The following is a 24,308-nucleotide window of genomic DNA, read 5'->3' as shown; positions in this document are numbered from 1 at the left end:
CTTTTGAGCTACCGCCCCGGTGCTGGAGCTCAAAGTGAGACCATCGGCGAGTAAGACTGCAGGTGGGCCCTTTAAGAGGAATGCCTGGGACTCCAGAAGCCCTCCGTCTCACTCAGCCACAATCTTCACTGGTTTCCACAGCCAGAAGTTGTGGGGACTTCTCTTCCTGGCACTGGAACCCTGGGCTGGGGGGCCTGGTGTGGGGCTGGGACTCCTCCCTCCTCAGGGGGGACCTCTGTAGCTGAGACATCTCTCCTGATTTTTGTCCACCACCTGTTGCTGTGGGACCAGCCCATTCCGTGTCTCCACCCCTCCTCCTGGTCTGGATGTGACTTCTTCTCTGCATCCTTAGTTACCGGACTTCTGTTCAGCTGGTCTTCAGGCGATTCTGAACGGTGGTTGCTCTGCAGTTCAGCTGTAATGTTGAAGTGGTCATAGAGGAGGCAAGTACACCATTTCCCTGCTCTGCCAGTTTGATGGGAAGCCCTAAGATGACTTCTTAAGTGTTAAAATGCCACACCTTGATCTGAGCATCCCCTGGAAGGTCTAGCCCACTTTCTCCCCAGAGCCCAACGTGCATCAGAATTATGTGGGGTGCCAGGCAAAAGGAAGATTCCTGGCTTCCCCACCACTCCAGCTGAACCAGAATTTCTCGGGTTTGGAATCCAGGAATCTGCATTTTAAACAAAAGCCCTCAGGTGGTTCTCACGCACAGAAAACTCTGGTGCTAAAACCTCTGCCTCTAGGTAGTAAATAGGATGGACCAGGGGCATGGCTTTTAAATTCTCACGTGCTCACACATCAAGAAAATAAAGGACAGAAAACCTGCAGTCCTTTTAAATTCAGAATTTATAACCCTTTTACCTGCTTTCACTAAATTCTTCCTAGATTTTAGATTCTCCTTGTTTGCTAGATTTTAGATTCTACCAGCTCTTACTCGTACCTACTGGTTGCTGCCCCCCGGCCTTTGATGTGGGGATTTCACAGACAGAAATACACAAGCACTAAATTTAGAGCCCGGTTGCTTTCCCTTCCTTTCCTGCCCTCCATCCTTCCCCTCGTCTTGGGGTGTTGTTGTTTTGTTTTCATTTAGTTTAAAAACACCTCTATATTTGAAAAGCTCTCTGTGCTAAGAACTTGAGTTACTCCCCATGCTTCTATATCAAGTTTATGATTAGTGTTACTCATTCCAGGCATGAACATTTGGGGGACCAGAGGTAGGCCTGAAAAAGAGAGAATCTGGGAACAGCTCTGATGGGTGGTGCTGGCTCAGGGCATCTCACGAGGCTCGTCAAGGTGCTGGCTGGGCTGCCGCCGACAGTTTGGAGATAGAAGAGCAGTTTCCGAGATGGCTGATCCTCCTTGCGGCTGGAGACCTCAGCTCCATGAGGTGTGGGCCTCTCCAGACAGCTGCTCACAGTGTGGCTTCACCCAGAGCAGGGAGAGGGAGGCCGCCTGCCTTTATGAACCTTTGAGTCCCACAAGGTCATTCCTTTCCATCTTGTTCTATTTATTAGAAGCGAGCCGCAGTCCTACCCACACCCAGCTGGAAGCAGACACGCAAGGGCCTGAGTATCAGGAGGCGGGGGGTCCCTCGGGCCATCTTGAAAGCTGGCTGCTGTGGGATTGATTCTTGAAGCATTCTTGTTCTGGAAACCCTGGTACCCATCTCTTGGTGCATACGAAAGGGTTTCTTCATGATTTACACCTAGGAATCTTGGGGTCAACGGGTAGATAATGCTAAGCTGTTTTCCAAATTTTTTAAACCATTTCATGCTCCAAGAAGTAGTGTATATTTCTGGGGTCCTGCCTCTTCGCCAATACTTGGTATTTGCCCGACTTAAAGTATTTTGCATATTGGGTGGGCAGGAAACGGTATTTGTGATTTTAATTAGCATTTTTTGGATAACTCCTGAGGCTGGTCATCTTCGCATGGGTTTGGAGGCCGTCGTAATTCTTCTCTAGTGAAACGCCTGTTCACCTCCCTCCCGTTTTCTCGTTGAATTGTCTCTTCGTCAAGCCACTAGGGGATCTCTATATATTTTGGATACAAATGTGCAAACAAATGTCCACTCTCACTTTATAGTTGTCTTTACCTTCCCTTCATGATACTTTTTGATGACTAGAACTTCATTTTCATGCAGCTGAATCTTTTCCTTTATGATTTATTGCTTCAGAATCACTCCCTGTTCTCCTCAATTGTCTTCTAAATGTCTTGCCTTGAGCAGTGAAGTCTTCAATCCATCTGGAGTTGATTTTGAGTGGGGTATGAGGTAGGATTTTGATTTAACTTTTCTTGCTGTTATGGATAACCAGTTGGACCACCCACGATTACAAAGTAGTGCCTCTTTTTTTTTTTTTCATGCGTCTGCAATACCTGCTCAGTCAGAAAATGCATTTTCATCTTGTGAGGTTTACATCTGGGCCCTCTAGTGAGGGTTGTCTTTACCTCGGTGTTACTTACCTATTGCTGAGCAACAACAACGCACTCTAAAGCTCAGTCATGTCTATTAGCCATTATGCTCACCAATGCTCTGCAGTCCATGTTGACAGGGGATGGTGTGTTGGGGGGTGCACTTCCCAGGCGGCTCACTCAGGTAGGACCTCGCCCAGGTAGGACCTCGCTTCCTCTCCATGTGAGCCTCTGCCTGGGACCCACTGAGCGGCCTCTCAAGGTGGCAGCCAGGGAGCAACTCAAGAAGCCAACGTGGAACCTGCCATGCCTATTAGTCCTTGGCCTTGAACAGTAGTCACTTGATGTTATTTCTGCCATATTCTTAGTTCACAGGGACAGCCTTGGGTAGGTGTGAGGGGGGATTATAAACAGGGCCTGGATGGGGGGGTTGTGGCCCACTGGGGGTCATCTTGGAGGCAACCCACTGTAATGACAGTGTCTGAATTACTGTAGATTTATAAGCTGATGTCTGGTAGGACGAGTACTCGCATTTTACTTTTTTCTTTATAGAATTGTCTTGGCTCTTTGTGGCTCCGTGCTCTTCCATACAAATTTTAACATTCATGTGTCAAGTTCATTGAAAACCCCAATAAACTTAATAAATAACAAAAACAACAAAACAAACAAAATCCTTAAACTTCAAAATGAAAATATGATCTGGCTTAGAATAAACCTTATTTAAAAAAACAACATTTTGGGATTTTAATTGAAATTGCTTTGAATCTACAACTCAGTTTTGGAGAGGAGGTAAAGTTTTTCAATACTGAGTCTTTCCAGATAAGAATTAGTATACATTTCACTCTATTTATTTAGATTTTCTTTTCTGTCTTGCAATAGCATTTTATAATTTTCTCCATAAAGGATTTGCACTTCATTTTGTTAGATTTGTTAAGATTACCAGCTTTTTAAATTTGTCTGTTGTACACTGTAAAGATTCGGGTAAATGGCATCCTTTCAAAACCGAAGCCCCATTTTCACGCAGCGAGACGCTCAGGCCCTCAGTTCCCTGGCCATTCGGCCCCAGCACTTGCTCGCTGGGCGCGGCCCACACCCTTATCAGGACACAGACTCTTTTCGTCACTTGTGGGATTTCTCAGTCAATCTCCGCTGCCCTCCCCACCCCAGGGGCAACCACTGATCTGATTTCTATCACTGTAGGTTGGTTTTGCTTATTCTAGGATTTTGCAAATGTTATCTTAAAATTTTTTTTTCTGATTGATTATTGCTGATGTACCAACACACAGTAAGCATCATATATTGATAGTGTATTCAGTCACATTGCAAAATTATTTTATTTTTTAAAGTAATTAAAAAATTTTTCAATTACAGCTGGCATACAATATTATATTAGTTTCAGGTATATGGCATAGTGGTTAGAGATTTATATAACTTATGTAGTGATTGCCACAATAAATCTTGAACCCACCTGGCACCACACATATTTATTACAATGTATTGACTATATTCCCAATGCTGTACTTTACATCCCATGACTGTTTTGTAACTACCAATCTGTACTTCTTGATCCCTTCACCTTGTTCACCCAGCCCCCCAGGCCCCTTCCCTCTGGCAGCCATCAGTCTGTTCTCTGTGTTCATGAGCTTGTTTTTGTTTTGTTCATTAATTTTGTTTTTTAGATTCCACATTTAAGTGGACCTGTATGGCATTTGTTTTTCTCTGACTTACTTCACTTACCATAATAGCAAAATTATTTTGTCAATGATAGTTATTTATCTGTACATTCTTTTGGACTTTCTATGTTGACAGTTGCCAATGTCATCTGCAAAAAATGGCCATTGTATTTCTTTCTCTTCTTTCTCTGTCCTGCCCTGCAGTGCAGGCGAAGATCTTCCGCACACTGGCGAGTAGATGCGGTAATACTGGGCACCCTTAGCTTGGTTCTGATTTGCAGGCAATCTTTTTAACATTTTACTCTTAAATATAATGTTTCACTTTTTATTTAAAACAAAGGCTCAAGGTTTTTTGAAGATGCTTTATATCAGTTTCGGACATTCCTACTCTGTCAAGAGTGGTGTTTCTCTCTCTGTTTACGGGAATGGGTGTTGAATTGCTGGGCTGTCCTTCACTTGTGTCTCACGGTGGCCAATCTCACGTTGACGGAGAGAGAACGGGATCCAGCTAGAATGTCATAACACCGTTCATATCACATTTGTTTTGCACTGGCTTTGGTTTACAGCAAATGATCCTAGTTTGCTTTGCCAGTAGAATGCCAAGTTCTCTCTTAAGTACATCTGTTTATGTTAAAGTTAATTCAAAGTCTGTGCTCCATGGAGAATGGGTTGGGTAGACTGTGGATGTGGCAATGACCAGGAAGATGCAATTCGAGGGGGAACTGTGATACACGGCACAAGAAACAATATGTACTGAGTGATTCATATGTGCCGTTAGGCCCAGTGCTTGAAGTCACGGGGCCTGGACTTGTGTCTTGGCTGCCTGGTTCTGCCTCAGTTTTCTCATCTTTAAATGAGGATAATAGTGGTACTTACCTTGCAGGATTCCATGTCATCTGTCAGTGGATAGGTAGATAGGTGTATGGAGAGGGAGGCAGACAGACAGACAGACAGACGGATTCAGAAGCAGAGAGTAGAATGGTGGTTGGCAGGGGCCGGGCGGTGTAGGAACTGAGCAGATGTGAAAAGGTGTGCACTGGCAGCGATGGAGGGTGAGTCAGTCCAGAGATGTAGTGTCCAGGCGTGACGACCGCCCTGCGGGTGGTAATGTGGGTCATAACACTGCGGGTAATGTGGGACATATGCGAAGAGCACAGGTTTCAGGGGCACTAATCACACACAGAACGCGGCGACTGTGCGAGCTGGTGTATGAATTATTAGCTGGACTGCAGTCATTGCACTATGGATGTCCAGTCCTCATGTGGTACACCTTCAGTGTACGAGACAGTTTTTATGTTGAAGTATATACATGTTAAAGAGGTATAGACAGAGTGCTGGGGGTTGAGCACACACGTGCTGGCGCTCACGCAAGGCAGTGACGTGCTGTGGTCCAGAAAGTCGGCCTGAGGCTCACAGCACCCTGGAGTTTAGTTCCAGCTCTTCCAGGTTTTTCTCTTGGGCAGCTTTCCTTCCCTCTCTGAACCCGCTTCCCTGTGGGGGAAATGGGCATTAAAAACTCATGGGCTGTCAGGAGAACAGAATAAACCTGAGTGCCCAACCACAGGTAGCAGGAAGCTAAACATGCAAATGTTGTTATTGTAGAATCACAGAGCGGGGTCAATGGACCGAGGAATCACCTGGAGAGCTTGCTGAAAGGCGGACTTGCAGGCCTCATCGATGAAAACTTTGTGTGGGTCTCTTCCGCTTTGGAGGTGCTGGACATCCAGCACGCAATAGAGCAGTGGCTCTGCCCTCCTAAAAGTGACTTTTTGTTTGGGGGAGGTAGAGAGAATAGAAAATGTCAGAGTGGGGGGGGTTTCAATGTTAAATATAGTGCTCAGAGGGAGCCTCATGGCGAAGGTGACCTTTGAGCAAAGACCTGAAGAAGGTGGCAAGGAACCTTGTGGACATTGAGGTGTCTGCGTTTGCCAGGGCTGCCATTGCAAAGTCCCACAGACTCGGGACTTCCACAACAGAAATTGATGTCTTACACTTCTGGAGGCTGGTAGTCCAAATAGAGGCACAAGTGGGTTTGGTTTCTTCCCAGGCCTCTCTCCTCGGCTTGCAGACGGCTGGCTACCTTCTCCCTGTATCCTGACATGATGTTTCCTCTGTGCACGTCTGTGTCCTAATCTCCTCCTGGAAGGACATCAATCACATTGGATTAGAGCCACCTCATTTTACCTCAGTTACCTCTTTTAAGGCCCCATCTCCAAATACAGTCCCATTCCGATGTCCTGGGAGTTAGGACTTCAACATATGGGTTTTGGGAGGGACGCAATTCATCCATAACACAGGGAAAAGGGCTTTGCAAGAAGCAAGTGTAACTAGCACAAAGGCCCTGGGGCAGGATGGTGCCTGGAGGGTTGGAGGAACAGTGAAGAGGCCTACTTGGTGAGGCTGAGAGCAGGAGGAGGTGAGGGCAGGGAGGGGTGGAGGAGGTCACACAGGGCCTTGTGGGCCTCAGGGAAGACTTAGGCTTTTATTTTGAGGGAGGTGGGAGCCCTGGGGGGCTGTGGGCAGAGGAGGGACTGGACCTAACTCTGGGGCCCACAGACTAAGGTGGTTTGAGGGGGAAGGACCTGGAAGATGCATTTTTAAAAATTGATATATAATTCATAGACCATAGAATTGATCATTTTAAAGCCTTCAATTCAGTGTTTTTTTTTCTTTTTAATTATATTTTATTGATTATGCTATTACAGTTGTCCTGATTTTTCTCCCTTTCCCCCTCTCCACCCAGTACCCCCACTCCCTCAGGCAATCCCCCCACCATTGTTCATGTCCATGGGTCATGTAAGTTCTTTGGCTGCTCCATTTCCTTTATTGTACTTTACATCCCCATGGCTATTCTGTGACTATGTATTTGTACTTCTGAATCCCCTCACCTCTTCACCCATTCTTCTGCACCGCCCTCCCATCTGGCAACCATCTGGTAACTAACTTCTTTTCTTTTGCTCCTTTTAAGATTCTCTCTTTATCTTTAACCTTTGGCATTTTCATTAAGATGTGACTTGGAGTGGGCCTCTTTGCATCCATCTTGTTTGGGACGCTCTGTGCTTCCTGGACTTGCATGTTTATTTCCTTTACCAAGTCAGGGAAATTTTCTTTCACTATTTTTTCAAATAGATTTCCAATTTCTTGCTTTTTCTCTTCTTCTGGCCCCTCTATGATGTGATTGTTGGATGTCTTGAATTTATCCCAGAGGTTGCTTATATTATCCTCATTTTTATTTTATTCTTTTTTCCTGTTGTTCTGATTGGTTGTTTTTTTGCTTCCTTATATTCCAAATCATTGATTTGATTCTCAGCTTCATCCACTCTACTGTTGTTTACCTGTAAATTGTTTTTTTATTTCAATTAGTGTGTCTTTAGTTTCTGACTGAATCTTTTTTATGCTGCTGAGGTCCTCGGTAAGTTCCTTGAGCATCCTTATAACCAGTGTTTTGAACTCTGCATCTGATAAATTGCTTATCTCCATTTTGTTTAGCATTTTTTCTGGAGTTTTGATGTGTTCTTTCATTTGGGCCATGTTTCTTTGTGTCCTCATTTCAGCAGCCTCCCTGTGTTTGTTTCTATGTATTAGGTAGAGCTGCTATGACTCCTTGTCTTGGTAGTGTGATCTGGTATACTAGGTGTCCTGTAGGGTCCAGTGGCACAGCCTCCCCTATCACCCAAGCTGGGTACTCGAGGTGTGCCCTTTGTGTGGGCTGAGTACATCCTTCTCTTGTAGTTGAGCCTTGGTTGCTGTTGACAGGTCAATGGGAAGGACTTACTCAGGCCAGTCAGCTGCAACGATTGACTATGACCACTTACTACCAACTTCTACTCTCTGTGAAGGATCAGCTGTGCAGGGGCGGGGTGGTGGTGGTGCTCCCACATGGTCTGTAGCTGTCCACTGAATGTGCTGGCCCCAGGATTTCCCTGGTGGAGCAGGCCAAGGTCAGCCCCCACTTGTATTTTGCCCGGGGCCATTCTGCCTGAGCTATAAAGCAATCTGAGATGGCTGCTACTTGTGCTGGGCTTGGAGATTCCCAGGCGAAACCAAGCTGTGAAACTAGGCTGGCTGCTGCTAGTGCTGGGCCCGGGGCTCACTGAGGCCAGCTGTTGCTTGTTTGAAAGGATGTAGGAAGTTGTGAAGCGTGAGCTATAACCAGCCATTCATATGAAAAGCAGCTTGGGTGGGCCCTTAAGTTGGGTGGGGCAGAGTCTCTAGGGATCTCCAAGGAGGGTCAAACCATGTTAGCCAGTTTGATGGAGTCTCAGATATGGTACTGGCTTTCCAGCTCTGTGGCTCTGTGGGGTGAGGGTTTAGAAAAGGGACAATGGCATCTGTGCACCTTGATGCCAGACACTTCAGTTTCTCCCTGTATGCCTCTGGTGCTTTTCAAGCTGCTACACCAGTGCTGGAGCTCAGAAGGAGTGAGTCTGAGTAGGTGAGTCCGTGTGTGGGTTCTTTAAGAGGAACTTCTTAGGGTTCCAGCAACTTCTTCCACTGTATTAACCCCTACTGGGTTTTGCAGCCAGAAGTTGTGGGGAGTTATCTTCCTGTCACTGGAACCCTGGGCTGGGGGTGTTGGTATGGGCTGGGACTCCTCACTTCCAAGATACCACTCCTGAATTTTTATCCACCACACGTGGGTGTGGTACCAGCTTGTTCTGAGTCTTCGCCCCTCCTACCAGTTGGGATGGATGTGGTTTCTTTAATTACATAGTTGTCAGGCTTCCAGTCAACTTGATTTCTGATGGTTGAGTAATGGTTGTTCTATAGTTTAGTTGTAATTTTGATGTCGTGTGAAGAATTGGGTCGTGTCTGCTTATGCTGCCATCTTGACTGGAAGCTCAGTGGTTTTTAATATACTCACAGAATCGTACAGCAGTCACTATGATCGAATTACAGAAACTTCATCATCCCCCAAAGAAACCCCATCTCCATTAGCAGTCACCCCCAGTTCTCCTCTCCCCAGCTCCTGGCAACCACTAACCTACTTCCTATCTCTGGACTTGTCTATCCTGGACATTTCCCATAAATGGAAACACACTCTGTGGCCTTTTGTGTCTGGTTTCTCTCACTGGTCGTCATATTTTCAGGGTCCATCCATGTCGTAGTGAGTGTCAGTGCTTCCCTCCTCTTTGTCGCTGAGTGATATTCCAGGGCGTGGATTTGCCTGTTCTGGATGTTTTGTATGAATGAAATCATGCAGTACGTGGCTTTGGGAGATGCCTTTTAGCCAGGTCTCCTGATGAACCTGCTCCAGAAGTCCTGGTCAACATTAACTGTGTGGAGAGCGCTGGGGGCTATGGGAGAGGCCAGTTCTGTGGGTGGTGGGAGGCTGTTGGTTGGGAGGTTGGTTAGAATTCTTTATGATCCCAGGGACCTTAGAGACAGCTGAGCTCATTGGGACATTTGAATGAGCTGATTTGGGGCAAATACGAGGATGCAAGGGCTTGTTCATATCAGAGCCGAATACCACCCAAACCTGCTCAACATCCTGTATATCTATCGATGTCTTTTGGTTGCAAATCACAGCAAGCCAACCCAAACTGATTTCATCAAAAAGGAATGTGTTGGCTCATGAAATGGAAAAGTTCAGGGGTGTTTCATGTAAATGGAAACACACAATATGTGATCATTTGTGTCTGGCTTCTTTCACTCAGCATCGTGTTTTTGAGGGTGTCCACGCTGTGTATCAGTGCTTTGCCCCTTTTATGGCTGAACAATATTCCATTGTATGGATAGACCTCATTTTGTTCATCCATTTATCAGTGGATGGGCATCGATAAATTCATAGAGACAGAAAGCAAATTAATGGTTGCCAGGGGGAAGGGAGAAGAGTAACCATGGAAAGTAACCACTTAATGGGTATATGATTTCCTTTTGGGGTGTCAAAAATGTCTTGGAACTAGATGGGGTGATAACTGCATAATGTTTGGAATGTACTAAATGTCACTGAGGTGTACCCTTCAACATGCTTAAATTTTTTTCATTGTGGTAAAATATATGTAATACTTATTTTATGTATGTATAAGTAAAATGATATACATATTTTTAAATTATTCCTTTTTAAAAAGACTTTATTTGTTTTTAGAGAGGGAGGAAGGAGGGAGAAAGAGAGGAAAACATCAATGTGTGGTTGCCTCTTGCGTGCCCCCCACTGGGGACCTGGCCCACAACCCAGGCATGTGCCGTGACTGGGAATCAAACCGGTGACCTTTCAGTTTGCAGGCCAGCACTCAATCCACTGAGCCACACCAGTCAGGGCTATGTTTTATAAATATAAATAAAGTTTACATGAAGTTATGCTAATAATATATACATAAAATGATCACATTTATCGTTCACCCATCTGTAGGTATACATTCAATAGCATTAAATACTTCCTCATTGTTGTGTAACCATCACCCCTGTATCCAAACCTGAAGTTTTCTACCTGAAACTGAAGCATTATCCCCACTACACCCGGACTCCACGTCCCCTCCTGCAGCCCCCGGCCCCCACCGTCTACTTCCTGTCTCTGTGGATCTGACTCCTCCAGGGACCTCACATGAATGAAATCACACAGTGTTTATCCTCATGTGTCTGGCTTATTTCACTGAGCATAATGTTATCAAGGTTCATCCATGTTGTAGCATAAGTCAAAATTTCATTCCTTTTCAATGGGTGAATAACATTGCATTGCATGTATTACAGCACATGCGGTTACTGGTTAGTGGTTAACTTTACGTTATGTGAATTCTACTTCAGTACAAAAACTGAGGGGCAGATCTGGCTTCAGGTACAGCTTTCTCTTCATCAAAAGAGGGTGTGGTTTATGGAGCGGGCCTCGTTTTGCTTTTCCCTCGTGTGCCGGTCCCCGAGTGAGACTTCCAGAGCTCTGCCTCACCCTGCCTCATTATGGTTCACCCTCATTTCTGTTCTGCCCACAGTTCCTGTGCCTTAAGAACATCCGCACCTTCTTGTCCACCTGCTGTGAGAAGTTTGGCCTCAAGAGGAGTGAGCTCTTTGAGGCCTTTGACCTCTTCGATGTGCAGGATTTTGGGAAGGTGAGCTGGGCACATAAGAGTCCAAAGACTGGTTTTCAGTTTAATTCCATGAATGTCTACACCGGGCAGGCTACGAGCTGTGAGGGGAAGGACTGATGTGCCATACCAGGCCGTCACCAAGTGCAAAGAGCCTGGCTTAGGATGCGAGGACTTGGGTTCAAGTCCCTGCTTCACCACTTGCTGTGTGACCTTAGACATGTGGCTATGCCTCTCTGAGTTGTAGGGAATAATATCCCATTCTCTTTGAGCAGTTCTGAGGGTTAAATAGGACAATAGGACCGAGTGGTGGGTGCTCAGTTAAGGGAACACAGGCATGCTGATGTGGGGCGATGGGAAGGTGAGGAAATCCTGAGTTAGGCTCCCAGAGGCATGAGGGAATCTAACCTTAAGGTGCAGTCTCAGCACCTTGGAGTCCAAGGCTGTGTTCTGGCATTTGGGTGGGTGAGGCGCTTGCTGAGCAGAACACCGCCCTTGTCACAGGTCATCTACACCCTGTCTGCCCTGTCCTGGACCCCGATCGCACAGAACAAGGGGATCATGTGAGTAACCGTTGAGGTGGCAGACAGCTTTGGGCTGACCCCATCCTCCTGGTCCTTGAAACCCCCTGCCCACCTGGCCCTCAGGCCTCGGGCTCACACCATCCTGGCCCCCCTAGGCCCTTCCCCACCGAGGAGGAGAGTGTGGGGGATGAAGATATCTACAGTGGCCTGTCCGACCAGATTGAGTGAGTGTCTGGGGACATAGTGCTGCCCTGAGGGCCTCAGGGGGACAAGACTGTGCCCTGGGGGTCTGAGGAGACGTGATCCTGCCCTTGGGACCTGAGGGGACACAATTTTGATCTGGGAGGGTTCTGAGGCGTCCCTGGCCCGGGGGCTGCCGTGGCCCTGCCTGACTCCGCGTCCTGCAGTGACACGGTGGAGGAGGATGAGGACCTATATGACTGTGTGGAGAACGAGGAGGCGGAGGGCGACGAGATCTACGAGGACCTCATGCGCTCGGAGCCCGTGCCCATGCCGGTGTGTGGGGACGAAGGGCCAGGCCTGGGTGGGGGCGCGGGCAGGGGGCTGCCCCGTGGGCCCCAACACCAGCCTCTCCTCCCCGATCTCAGCCCAAGATGACAGAGTACGACAAGCGGTGCTGCTGCCTGCGAGAGATCCAGCAGACGGAGGAGAAGTACACGGACACGCTGGGCTCCATCCAACAGGTGCGATGTTCCCACCCAGCCCCTGCCAGGCACATGCGTGGGAATGGGCCGGCAGGTGCGTGCCCACCTGTCCCATGCCTGTGGGGCCCTGCTGAGGGGCCCCACTGTTCCCTTTGCTTTGTGTTTCTGTCTCTCTTCCTGGTTTTCTGCGTCCTTCACCCTGTCTTGTTTCTCTCTTTGTCTGTTTGTGTCTTTTTCCCTCTGTGTATCCTCTCCGCGTGTCTCTATTATTGTCTTTGACTTTCTATTTTCTCTATTTCCTGTGGCCTTTTTTTTTAACAGCTTTGCTGAGATTTAATTACTACAGCATACAATTCACCCATTTCACACATACAATTCACTGGCTCTAGGTCTATACTCAAGGTTGTGCCACCACCACCACATTTTAATTTTAGAACATTTTCATCACCCCCCAAAGAAACCCCATACTTCACCCATCATCCCTAGCTCCTGGTAGCCACTAGTGTACTTTCTATCTCTTTGAATTTGTCTACTGTGGACATTTCATACATGGGATCACACAATTATGCAGCCTTTGGTGTCTAACTTTTCTCACTGAGCATTGTGTTTTCAAGGTCATTCCATGTTGTAGTGAGTGTCAGAGCCTCTCCCCTTTTCATGGCTGAGTAGTATTCCACCGTGTGGATGGACCACACTTTGTTATCTGTCGATGGACACTTTGGTTGTTTCCACTTTTCGTCTGTTGTGAATAATGTTGCTGTGAACAGTCATGCACAGGTTTGCTTGTGGACATTCTCTCTCTGTCTCTCTTTTCCTGCCTGTCTTTGTTTCCTTGTCTCTCTCTTTTTTCTCTCCATACCTCTGTTGGTTTTTCTCTTAGTCTCTCTGTTTGTTTGCCTCTTTCCATCTCCGTCTCCCTGCCCCCGGCTCTCTCGGCCTGGGCTGGAGGAAGGGGTCTCACCTTCCTCCATCCTTCTCTCCCCTCCCTGCAGCACTTCATGAAGCCCCTGCAACGGTTCCTCAAACCTGACGACATAGAGACCATCTTCATAAACATTGAGGTAAACCAGCCTGTCCCCAGCCCTCATCTCATCTTGCTCTCCTGGCCTCTATTGCACCCACCCCTGGGCCACTGTCAAGCGGGGGCCATCTGCCGGACCCATCTGTCTCTGGGGTGTGGTGATTGAGAGTTAGGCAACAGAGGGCAAGTGGATGACCCTTCTCCCGAGCCCCAGGCTGCCCGTCCCACCCTCACCCCTCTCTATGACTAGGACCTGCTTCGTGTGCACACTCTCTTCCTAAAGGAGATGAAGGAAGCTCTGGCTACCACCAGTGCACCAACCCTCTACCAGGTCTTCATCAAATACAAGGAGAGGTGAGACCCAGCTGGCCAGCCTACTGCCCTACACCCAGGCTGGGCGTTTGAGAGATCTTGCCCTTAGAGGCCATTAGACAGGAAGGGATTTTCCTTCTTTGCTCATGGGCAAGGGGCTACCCATCTCCCTAGCTTTGACTTTTGCAAGCTGAATATGGCTCTGGGAGGTCACTTAACTTCTCTGTGCTTCTGCTTCCATCTCGATAAAGTCAGTGTGATACAGGAACGTACCTGCTAGGGTTGTGGTGAGGTCGGAATAAATTAATGCCTACAGTTCTTAGCACAAGACCCTGCACACAGTATGTACTCAATGAGTTTGTTAAGTATTTGAACATTGAGCAGAGATGATAGGCCAAGTGCTAAGAGCCTCTTGTGCGTTGTTTTATTTAATGTTATAACAACCCCCCATGGGAAATGCTGTTGTTTTAATGGGGAGATGGAGGCTCAGCATCACTCAGCTGAGAAGAGGTGGCACCAGACTGATGCCCAGTGTTCCCTGGCCGTGGTGCCAGCCACGGTTACCTGTCTGGCCACTGCTACCTCTCCTCTCCCACAGGTTCCTCGTCTATGGCCGCTACTGCAGCCAGGTGGAGTCAGCCAGCAAGCACTTGGACCGCGTGGCCAGCGCCCGGGAGGATGTGCAAATGAAGCTAGAGGTTGGGGCCGGACCCCCCCAGGGGGCTCTTTCACTCCTTCACAGGCCCCAGGGACAGCGTGGAGGACACTGGGTTGGAGAAGTCATCTCTTTCTGCTTCAGTCCAGCCACGGGTCTGCCCATCAGAGGTTTGGGAAGGGAGGTGCTGGAGCAGGAAGAAATGGGCCGAAACACTGAGCCCTGACCCCAACTGAACCTTGGTTCTAGCTGAGCCCCGATGCCAGCTTGAGTTCATGACCCTAAACTCAACTCTGACTCCAAACTGAATCTCGGCCCCAGCTGAGCCCCAGTCCTGGCTATGCACCAAGTCTGAGCTGAGCTCCAAATTCCACTGAGCCCGATCCTGGACTGAACCCCCACTGGGACCCGTGTGTCTAGCGGAAGCATAGATAGGGCAGTGATGATGGGGAATCAATCACCTGTGTGCACCGTACATCCAGCCTCTTTGTCTGCATGGTGGGGACCCTTCGTACCTCTTTCTCTCTCCAGCCCTACTCAGTCCGTCTTCCAGCTGGGTCTTCAACCGCCCCTCTCCCCATGGCATTCTTCCTTCTTTATTTCCTCAGGGGAGATAGGATGCTTCTGGCTCTAGAAAAATCTACACCTGCCCCAGCCTCACCTTGCTTACTTGTTCTCTGATCCCCCAGGAATGTTCTCAGCGAGCAAACAATGGGAGGTTCACCTTGCGGGACCTGCTGATGGTGCCGATGCAGCGGGTGCTCAAGTACCACCTTCTTCTCCAGGTGCACAAGTCAGGGGGCCCCCTGGGTTCAGTGACTATGACCTTGGCATAGCTACCTCCCTGTGTCACAGGAGTAGGGGTGGGGCTGGCTTCTGGAGGGCTCATTGGGGCCATGCCCTGGCCTCTTAGGACAGCAGGAGGAGGAAGAAGGAGCTGGTGGGTCAGGATTATTTGGAAGGACCCCCAGGAGGAAAAGACAGGCCTAGGTGATGTCTGTCTCTGTGGGTCATGCAGGAGCTGGTGAAACACACGCAGGACGCAATGGAGAAGGAGAACCTACGGCTGGCTCTGGACGCAATGAGGGTGAGTGGTCACACACAGGGATGGCAGTCACACACATTTAGGGCAGTGCTGCATGCTGCCACCCAGACACACAGTCATATACCCATGGGCAACACCTCCCCCCACCACAAGGTGACATGCACCCCCCTTAAGGACAGTGACATGCTGTGGACACCTCTTTACAATTCTTGAAAGCCCCTGGTAGGTGCTGACCCCTACCCAGGCCAGTTGGGGGTGCCCAGGCTCACATCTGGCTAACCCCCAGGACCTGGCACAGTGCGTGAATGAGGTCAAGAGGGACAATGAGACCCTGCGGCAGATCACCAACTTCCAGCTGTCTATTGAGAACCTGGTGAGGGTGTGGGGCAGGGAGGGCCAGGGGTGTACCCATATAGGGAGGGTGTTTGGTCTCCTTCTTGGTGGCCCCTTGCCGGATCCTCTGCCTACTACCTAGGACCAGTCTCTGGCTCACTATGGCCGGCCCAAGATCGATGGGGAACTGAAGATCACCACTGTGGAGCGCCGCTCCAAGATGGACAGGTGTGTGGAGGGGCAGGCCCAGATTCTTAGATAGGCAGGTGAGTGGAGGCAACACAAATCCAGAGCCTTGGCGTAGGTGGAACCAGATTTCTAAATAGGCATGTGGGCGGGGCTACCCAGACCAGGAGGTGGAGTCTAGATGTACAGGACAAAGCCAGCATGGTTGTGTGGGTGGAGCCAAGGCCGGAAAGTGGCATGGCTAGCTTGGAACATATGGGCGGGGTCAAGATGGGCAGGTGGGCATGGCCACATTGGCCAAATGAGAAGAGAAGGTAGGAGTCCTAGATGGAAAGCAGGGTGGACCCTGAAGGTGGAAGGACTCAGGCAGAGAGCTGGTAGGGACTGTTGGGAGGAGGCAGACAGAAGCACCTGACCCAGCTGCTCCCAGGTATGCCTTCCTGCTGGATAAAGCTCTGCTCATCTGCAAGCGCCGAGGGGACTCCTACGAACTCAAGGACTTTGTGAACCTGCACAGCTTCCAGGTTCGAGATGACTCTTCAGGAGACCGTGACAACAAAAAGGTGGGGCTCTGAGGCCAGAACTGGGACCCCCTTGCTGGGAAGCCTCAGTGCTTGAGACACTCCACTTGGCCTTTGGAATGAATGCCTGTGTGTGTGTGGTTTTAGATTTATGGACGTGTATTTGGTTGTCCTGGGTAACCCTTTACGTAGTGAGTGCATGATTCTCCTGGGGGCAGAGAGGCTGTTAGTGGCCCCACCGTTTTCTCCTTATAGGGACAGGGGTTAGTGGGCATGTGGCCCCACCCTCTGCAGGGTGGGTACCTTCATTCTGGACCCTGCTTCTCTGCAGTGGACTCACATGTTTCTCCTGATTGAGGACCAAGGTGCTCAGGGCTATGAACTGTTCTTCAAGACACGAGAACTGAAGAAGAAGTGGATGGAACAGTTCGAGATGGCCATGTGAGACTCCCTCCTCCTCCATATTTATATTTTCAGAGGACTCTGTCACATGGGTGCAGGGACTGGGAGGCAGTTCTGTGCGGTAGTCTCACATGTGCTTCGACATTCTGTGGGACCACTCTGAACCTCAGTTTCATCATCTGGGAAATGCAAGAGACAGACTTAAGGCTGTCTGCATCACCAGAATGCCAAGGTGCTATGCAAGCTTGGGTTACCAGTTAGAACTTTTCCCTCCTCTTCCTCCTCTTCCTCCTCTGTTTGGTTCTTCCCCTTGAAGTGAAATTCACATAGCAAAAATTTAGCCAATTTAAAGTATACATTTCAGTGGCATTTAGGACATCACATTGTTCTGCAACCATGACCTCTACTTCCAAAACATATTCACACCCGCCCCTGCAAAAGGAGACTCTGTACCCATGAAGCAGTTACTCCCCACTTCCCCTCCTTGTCTCTGGCAACCACTTATCTGCTTTCTGACTCCTCTCCTGTCATAGCAACACTGGCAAAAAGTGCTCACAATGGCCAAAAAGTGGCAGCAACTCAAATGTCCATCTGTGGGTGAAAGGATACACACAATTTGATATATCCATGCAATGGAATGGTACCAGCCATGAAAAGGAAGAAATTACTGATCCATCCAAGTTGCAACATGCATGAGCATTTTATTCCTTTTCATGGTCAAATACTAATCCATTGCATGAAATTATCTTCCCTCTCCAGCTCCAACATCTACCCTGAGAATGCCACAGCCAACGGGCATGACTTCCAGATGTTCTCCTTCGAGGAGACGACGTCCTGCAAGGCTTGCCAGATGCTGCTGAGGTGGGAGTCTGGGAGGACGGGCCTGGGTCCTGGGCACGGTCAGCACGTTCTCTTTTAATGGGGTCCTGCAGCTGGGCAGTGGGAGGCTCTCCTTGGATCTTTAGTGTCTCCATCTCTCTCCTGTTCTGAGAGAGCCCAGCCCTTCACTTTGTTGGTGAAATGATTGGCTGCATCCATCAATGTCACTGACTCTCCTTTATCTCACCCTCTGCACGCCAGAGGAACTTTCTATCAGGGCTACCGCTGTCACCGGTGCCGGGCACCTGCACACAAAGAGTGTCTGGGGAGAGTCCCTCCCTGTGGCCGCCATGGGCAAGGTACCATGGGAGAGAGGGCGGAGGTGGGCTTGGTTCTGTGAGGGGCATTTCCTCCTAACTTTCCTTTTCCCTCCCATAGATTTTTCTGGAACTATGAAGAAGGTAAGACTCCATACTTCTTTCTGTGCCTGGAAATCATGGGGGGTGGGTAATGACGGGAGGCCCTGGGAGACCCCTGCAGGGGGCATGGCCCTTTGCTGGGTGCTCAGACGGGCTGAGGAGTGCCCAGGTTGGGCACAGGTAGCCATGCTGGCTTTCTCGGTGTCTCCCTCCAGGATAGGCTACATCGCCGGCCTCAGGACAAAAAGAGGAATGAGCTGGGTGAGTCAGCAGGGGGCGCTGTGTGGGGCAGGAGGAAATCTGGTCTTTGTTTCGTGGATGCTGGCCCAGGGACAGATCTCAACATTTGTATCAATGACCACATAATGTCCTGCTGATAAAGCATTTGTGTCCGTCCTAGAAACCCGAACGGAATGTAAAAATAATGAACTCAAATTCTTTACCTGCTTTGTTCAAACACTGTGAAGGGAATGCATGGAACGCAGCAATCCTTGTTAAGATCTCCTTGCCCTGCCATCCACCTTTCTCATTCACTGCCTCTTTTTTGTCTCTTGCTGACAAACTGCCGCAGTCTTAGCCGACTAGCACACCTGTATAGTTCTTCTCATCCCCTCTTCTACTGATTCTGTGCCATGAAATCTCGCTGTGATGCGGTGGTGCCAGCCGAGTGTCCTCCGCTCGGAGGACGGGGGACGGGAGGCAGTTTGGCCAAGCCAGAATTCTTTTTAGTTCAGTGACAGAGAGAGGAGGTGGGAGTCATTCACAAGTCACTGGTTTTTGTGGAATCACAGCAGTGATGGGTGACTTTTATTCAGCATCTATTGGCTCATTCGGGGCAAATATTAACTAAAGGGTTGTGCTTCTCGCCCTCCCAAATCCCAGGCTGTTGGTGGGAGACAGACTTTGGTTAAGCCGTTATAGTTACGGGGGGTAAATTACAGGCTTTTCTGGAGCATAAAATTGGGGGACCCAATGCATCTGAGCCTTTAGGGAAGGCTTCTCAGAGGTGGAGATGTTTAAGTGGACACTTGTGGGGTGAGGAGGAGTTAGGTGAAGGGGAGGGCAGGGGGGTTCCAGGCAAGGGGAGTGCATGTGCCAGGGCTAGGAGGCAGAGGGTGAAATGCTGTGGAAGACGTGGGGACGGTTTGGAGTGGCTGAGAGAAACAAAGCCTTTGCTGACAGTCCTACAGAGCCAGTGTAAAGACACAGATTTCATGTCCATTTACCTGCTTACATTGATGCAACTCCATATGTACGAGAGTGTGTGTGTCCATTATGCATGCAATCACATGCTCATATACGTCAATCACATATACACTCTTACTGAAATAGAAAACATATATTGCAAGGTATACAAAGTGACTAATCACAACTGTATACGGATCAATGAATTTCCACCCATGTGACCAACACTCAGATCAAGGTATAGAACATTACTATCACCCTAGACCTGCACTGTCCAATATAAATAGGAATTAATTTAAATAACCTTAAAAATTCTTTTACTCAGTCACACTAGCCATCTTTCAAGTACTCAGTGGCCAGTGGTTATAGCACAGATTACGGTACATTTTCTTCATCACAGGAAGTTTGATGGGACAGCACTGGTAGTCAGTGCCCACCTACTCCCAGAGGGAGCCACTGTCTGACGCTGTCACCACAGATTAGTTTTGCTTGTCCTTGAACTTCATTAAAGTGAAATCATAAAGTGTATACTCTTCCTGCATCTGGCTTCTTTTATTCCACACAGTGTTGGTGAAATTCATTGATGTGGTTGCTTGTAGCAATAGCTTGTTCCTTTTCATTGCTGTGTAGTATTCCATCGTGTGATTATATCATACTCTGTGTATCCATTTTATTGAGGGCATTTGGTTTGTTGCCAGTTTTTGGCTTTTGGGGACAAGGCAGCTGTGAACATTTTTGTTATGACTTTCAGTGGACGTGTGTTTTCATTTCTCTTGGGAAACTGCTGGGTCACCAGGTAGACATCTGTTTAGTTTTAGTAGACACTGCCAAACAGTTTTCCAAAGTGGATTCCCACCAGCACTGTAAGAGAGGCCCAGGTGCTCGCCATCCTGGCCACCACTTGTCAGTCTTTTTAACTTTTACTATCCCGGTGAGTGGTGAGACTCAGGTTCCAAAATCCCTGGGTACCACACACGTCCACTGTGGAGACAGATGGCAGTTTTTTCCTCCCCTCCAGGGCTGCCCAAGATGGAGGTCTGCCAGGAGTACTATGGGATTCCTCCTCCCCCGGGAGCCATTGGCCCTTTTCTACGGCTCAACCCTGGAGACATCGTGGAGCTCACCAAGGCCGAGGCAGAACAGAACTGGTGGGAGGTACGGGCTGGGGCCGTGGGAGTGACGGAGAAGGACCCGAGTGCGGGTCACGGGTGTAGGTGACCCTGCGAAGTGGGGTTATGGCCCCACTGGGCCCCGGCGAGGGCAGGCTGGTCTGGAGGAGGTGCCTGGGGAGGGGGCTATGGGTGGACATTTCTGGGGCTGGCCTGGCCCTTCCAAGCTGGCTGTTTTCCCAGGAAGCTGATACTGCTTGGCACGTCTTTGGCCATAGAGACAGAGATGGCAGCCAGAGCGGCCATTAGGTAGAAAAGTGGACACACACACGGGAGCAGATGCCTGTAACCTCTCTCCATGTTTGTCCCTCCTGGCTTTTTAGGGCCGGAATACAGCTACCAATGAAGTTGGCTGGTTTCCCTGTAACAGGGTCAAGCCCTACGTGCATGTGAGTGCCTCAAGTCCGGGAGTCCCGAGGGGGGTCTGAGGGGGCAGGCAGGCTTGGGGAGGCTCCTGAGATAGGGAGGGGCTGCCCATCGTGGCAGGTCATTCTGAAACTCAAGGTTCTGATGACCTCTGCCCCCATTACACCCTGACTCCCCACTTCCCTCCCCCAGCCCCTGGCCCCCACTGTCTACTTTCTGTCTCCTGTAGGAGCCTTGCGTGAGTGGAATCACACAGCACCCACCCTTTTGGGTCTGGCTTCTCTCACTGAGTATGATGTTTCCAAGGCTCATCCACGCTGCAGCGTGTGTCAGAATTTCCTTCCTTTTTAAGGCTGATTAATATTCCATTATCTGATTGACCACATTGTGTTTAACCGCTCATTCGTGGTTAGATACCTGGGTTGTTCCCACTTAAAAAAAGTTTCTTTACTTAATTTTAGACAGAGGGGAAGGGAGGGAGAAAGAGAGGGAGAGAAACATCAATGTGTGGTCGCCTCTCATGTGTCCCCCACCAGGGACCTGGCCTGCAACCCAGGCATGTGCCCTGACTGGGAATTGAACCAGTCACCCTTTGGTTCACAGGCCAGCACTCAATCCACTGAGCCACACCAGCCAGGGCTATTTCTACCTTTTGGCTACTGTGAATAATGCTGCCATGTATACGGGTGTACAGATACCTATTTGAGTCCCTGTTTTCAATTCTTTTGGGTCTATATACCCAGAAGAGGAATTGCTGTGTCATATAGTGATTCTATTTTTTATCTTTTTGAGGAACTGCCATCTATCTTCCAGAGAGGCTGTACCATTTTCAAGCCTGCCAGTACTGCAATTAGAGTTCCCATTTATCCATATCTTCACCAAGTCCCTTTCTCTTTCATTTTCTTTCTTTGCCTCCCTCACCTCTCTCCCTTTCTCCTTCTTTCCTTCCTTCCTTTTTCTTTCTCTCTTTGTCCTCTTTCTCATTCCCCTCATCGTCTCTTTCCTTGTCTCTCTCATTCTCTCTTCCTCTCCTTGTGTCCCTCCCTCTCTCTCCCCTTTCTCTCACTGTCCCCCTCTCTCATCGTCTCTCTGTGGGGGTGGCCCTCCGCATGGACCTGAGGTGGGAGAAGTGTACCCGCTTACGTTTATTTAGGTCAGGGACTGGCAAACGTTTCCTGAGCTGTAAATGAGGGACATGACCATTTCTAATAAAATCAAACTTAGGGTCCCTGCCTTACGAATTTCATATTATCTTCACATTCCAGAAAGTATTAGTCTTTTAAATACTTTTGTCAACCATTAAAAAAATGTAAAAACCTTTCTTAGCTGTTTGGACAATCCCTGATCTGTTTGATCGGGGCCAGCCTCTCCCGCTAGATGCTGGGACTGCCTTCTCAGTGGAAACCCAGTGCTGGGCATGTGATAGGCACTCAGTAAATGACAGTGGAGTGGATGGGTGGGTGGGTGGATGGATGCAGTCCCCTGTGGTCTGTTGCCAAGCTGGGCTCTATGCCCTAAGCCTTTGTCTCTGTGTCCCCAGGGCCCTCCTCAGGACCTGTCCGTTCATCTCTGGTGAGTAGAGCCACCTTTCTTACTTTCAGGTTGGGGTCCCTCTGGGGTGGGTACCTGCGCTGGCCATGGGAGGGGCCTCCACACCAATCCATTATCTATCCTTTGAACCCTGGGCATTGATGGCCAGGCCCAGCCCCACATCAGGGCTGCTGAGGACAGAGCAGACAGAAGAGGGCCCCAAACTATAGAAGATGTGGTCTCACTGACAGAAAAATGAGGGTGGCCATGGTAACGGTGGTCCCCATACTTCCCGAGCACCTACTGCATACAGAACAGTGAGGGGTGGAGGTTTACAGTGTTGCTTCTGGAGTCCACTGGCCTGGGTTCAAATGCCAACTCCAACATTTCCCAGCTGTGTGACCTTGAGCTGGTAAGTCAGCTTCTCTGTGCTTCAGTGTTCCTCTCTGGAAAATGGATTAATACCATTATTTCCTTCAGGATCGTCATGAAGCTTCATAACTGGCACCCAATAAGCACTTGATTATTTGTTGTTATTACCATGAGCTCTCCTGGTCACATTTCATCAATCCTGAAGTGTTTGTATCCTCTCCACACACATTTTAACATCTTTTACAATTGATGAGTCTCATTCTTTGCCTAATCTTATGGGTAGTGATATGTGTTCTGTGATGGCCTGTAAAAGAATGGTGCACTTTATAACCGTTGGCATCTTAGACTTGATGTAACACCGTGTTACATCAAGTGAAGTGATTTCTTCAGTGTCACACAGCAAGGAAGTGAGAGAGATGGGATTCCAGCCCAGGTTGGCCTGACTCCACAACCTGGCTGGATGTCATAATAATGCAAGTCATAATAATGCAACTGGCATATAACATCCTTGTTTTCACATATGAGATGCTTCAACTGCATTATCGCCATTTGTCAAATCCTTATCACCCTCCTTTTAGAAGAGGAAATTGGGGCTCAGAGTGGAAAAACCAGCTCTTGAGGTCACAGAGCAACTAAGTGGCAAAGCCAGGATTCAAACCACAGTCCCTCCGGGCTGTGCTCGCTGTGCCCTCCCCTGCCGGGAAGTGGTTGCCAGGGCCGCCAGGCGGTGAGGAGAGGGAGGCATTCGCTGTGGGTGCAAAACTTAAGGAGGTGCCAAAAACTCAGGCATTGAAATCCACACCATTTTAATGCAATATTTTAAAAGATCAAAAATGAGGCAAAAAATATCCACAATGAGCAAAACATCAAAATTCTAAATAAAGACAATGTGACAGGGCTGGGCGTAGGAACAGGTGCATTGTGTTGAATCAAGCAAGTGCAGAATCAGATCTTGTCTTTGTTTAAAATTTTAACATTTTCTTCATCATGGATATTTTTGCATTCATTTATTTTTATTTTTTTATTATTTTAAATGTATTTTATTGATTATGCTGTTACAGTTGTCCCATTTTTTTCCTCCCCCTTTTTCCCCTCCACCCTGCACCACCCTCCCACCCACATTTCCCCACCTTAGTTCATGTCCGTGGGTTGTACATATAAGGTCTTTGGCTTCTCCATTTTCCATGCTATTCTTAACCTCCCCCTGTCTATTTTGTACCTACTGTTTATGCTTCTTATTCCCTGTACCTTTTCCCCCATTCTCCCCCACTCCCTCCCCACTGATAACCCTCCATGTGATCTCCATTTGCGTGATTCTGTTCCTGTTCTAGTTATTTGCTTAGTTCATTTTGGCTTTTCTCTTTTTTTTAGGATGGTTGTTGATAGTTGTGAGTTTGTTGTCATTTTATTGTTCATATTTTTGATCTTCTTCTTTTTCTTAAATAAGTCCCTTTAACATTTCATATAATAAGGGCTTGGTGATGATGAACTCCTTTAACTTGACCTTATCTGGGAAGCACTTTATCTGCCCTTCCATTCTAAATGATAGCTTTGCTGGATAGCAATCTTTGATGTAGGTCCTTGCCTTTCATGACTTTGAAAACTTCTTTCCAGCCCCTTTTTCCCCGCCGCAAGGTCCCTTTTTAGAAATCAGCTGATAGTCTTATGGAAACTTCTTT

At 48.5% G+C, this 24,308-nt stretch overlaps 1 protein-coding gene across 2 annotated transcripts in view; it reads left to right on the top strand.

The window, feature by feature from the left end:
- VAV1 (vav guanine nucleotide exchange factor 1) overlaps positions 1–24,308 on the top strand; it is a 57,337-nt gene that overhangs the window by 20,436 nt on the left and 12,593 nt on the right. For both annotated transcript variants that reach the window (XM_045831766.1, XM_045831765.1), the window contains exons 2-22: positions 11,013–11,129; positions 11,610–11,668; positions 11,785–11,853; positions 12,037–12,145; positions 12,238–12,333; positions 13,287–13,355; positions 13,566–13,669; positions 14,226–14,325; positions 14,972–15,067; positions 15,301–15,369; positions 15,614–15,700; positions 15,803–15,888; positions 16,277–16,409; positions 16,699–16,808; positions 17,529–17,630; positions 17,850–17,947; positions 18,027–18,049; positions 18,223–18,268; positions 20,211–20,347; positions 20,685–20,750; positions 22,268–22,299. In XM_045831766.1, coding sequence (XP_045687722.1) covers positions 11,013–11,129; positions 11,610–11,668; positions 11,785–11,853; positions 12,037–12,145; positions 12,238–12,333; positions 13,287–13,355; positions 13,566–13,669; positions 14,226–14,325; positions 14,972–15,067; positions 15,301–15,369; positions 15,614–15,700; positions 15,803–15,888; positions 16,277–16,409; positions 16,699–16,808; positions 17,529–17,630; positions 17,850–17,947; positions 18,027–18,049; positions 18,223–18,268; positions 20,211–20,347; positions 20,685–20,750; positions 22,268–22,299 — 1,808 coding nt within the window. The remainder of the gene's footprint in view (positions 1–11,012; positions 11,130–11,609; positions 11,669–11,784; positions 11,854–12,036; positions 12,146–12,237; positions 12,334–13,286; positions 13,356–13,565; positions 13,670–14,225; positions 14,326–14,971; positions 15,068–15,300; positions 15,370–15,613; positions 15,701–15,802; positions 15,889–16,276; positions 16,410–16,698; positions 16,809–17,528; positions 17,631–17,849; positions 17,948–18,026; positions 18,050–18,222; positions 18,269–20,210; positions 20,348–20,684; positions 20,751–22,267; positions 22,300–24,308) is intronic.

This window comes from Phyllostomus hastatus, unplaced genomic scaffold (assembly GCF_019186645.2).
Source record: "Phyllostomus hastatus isolate PE091 unplaced genomic scaffold, TTU_PhHast_1.1 phas_contig_159, whole genome shotgun sequence".
NCBI lineage: Eukaryota > Metazoa > Chordata > Mammalia > Chiroptera > Phyllostomidae > Phyllostomus > Phyllostomus hastatus.
Note: the sequence above shows the minus strand (reverse complement) of the source record. Positions and strands in the feature narration are given on the sequence as shown.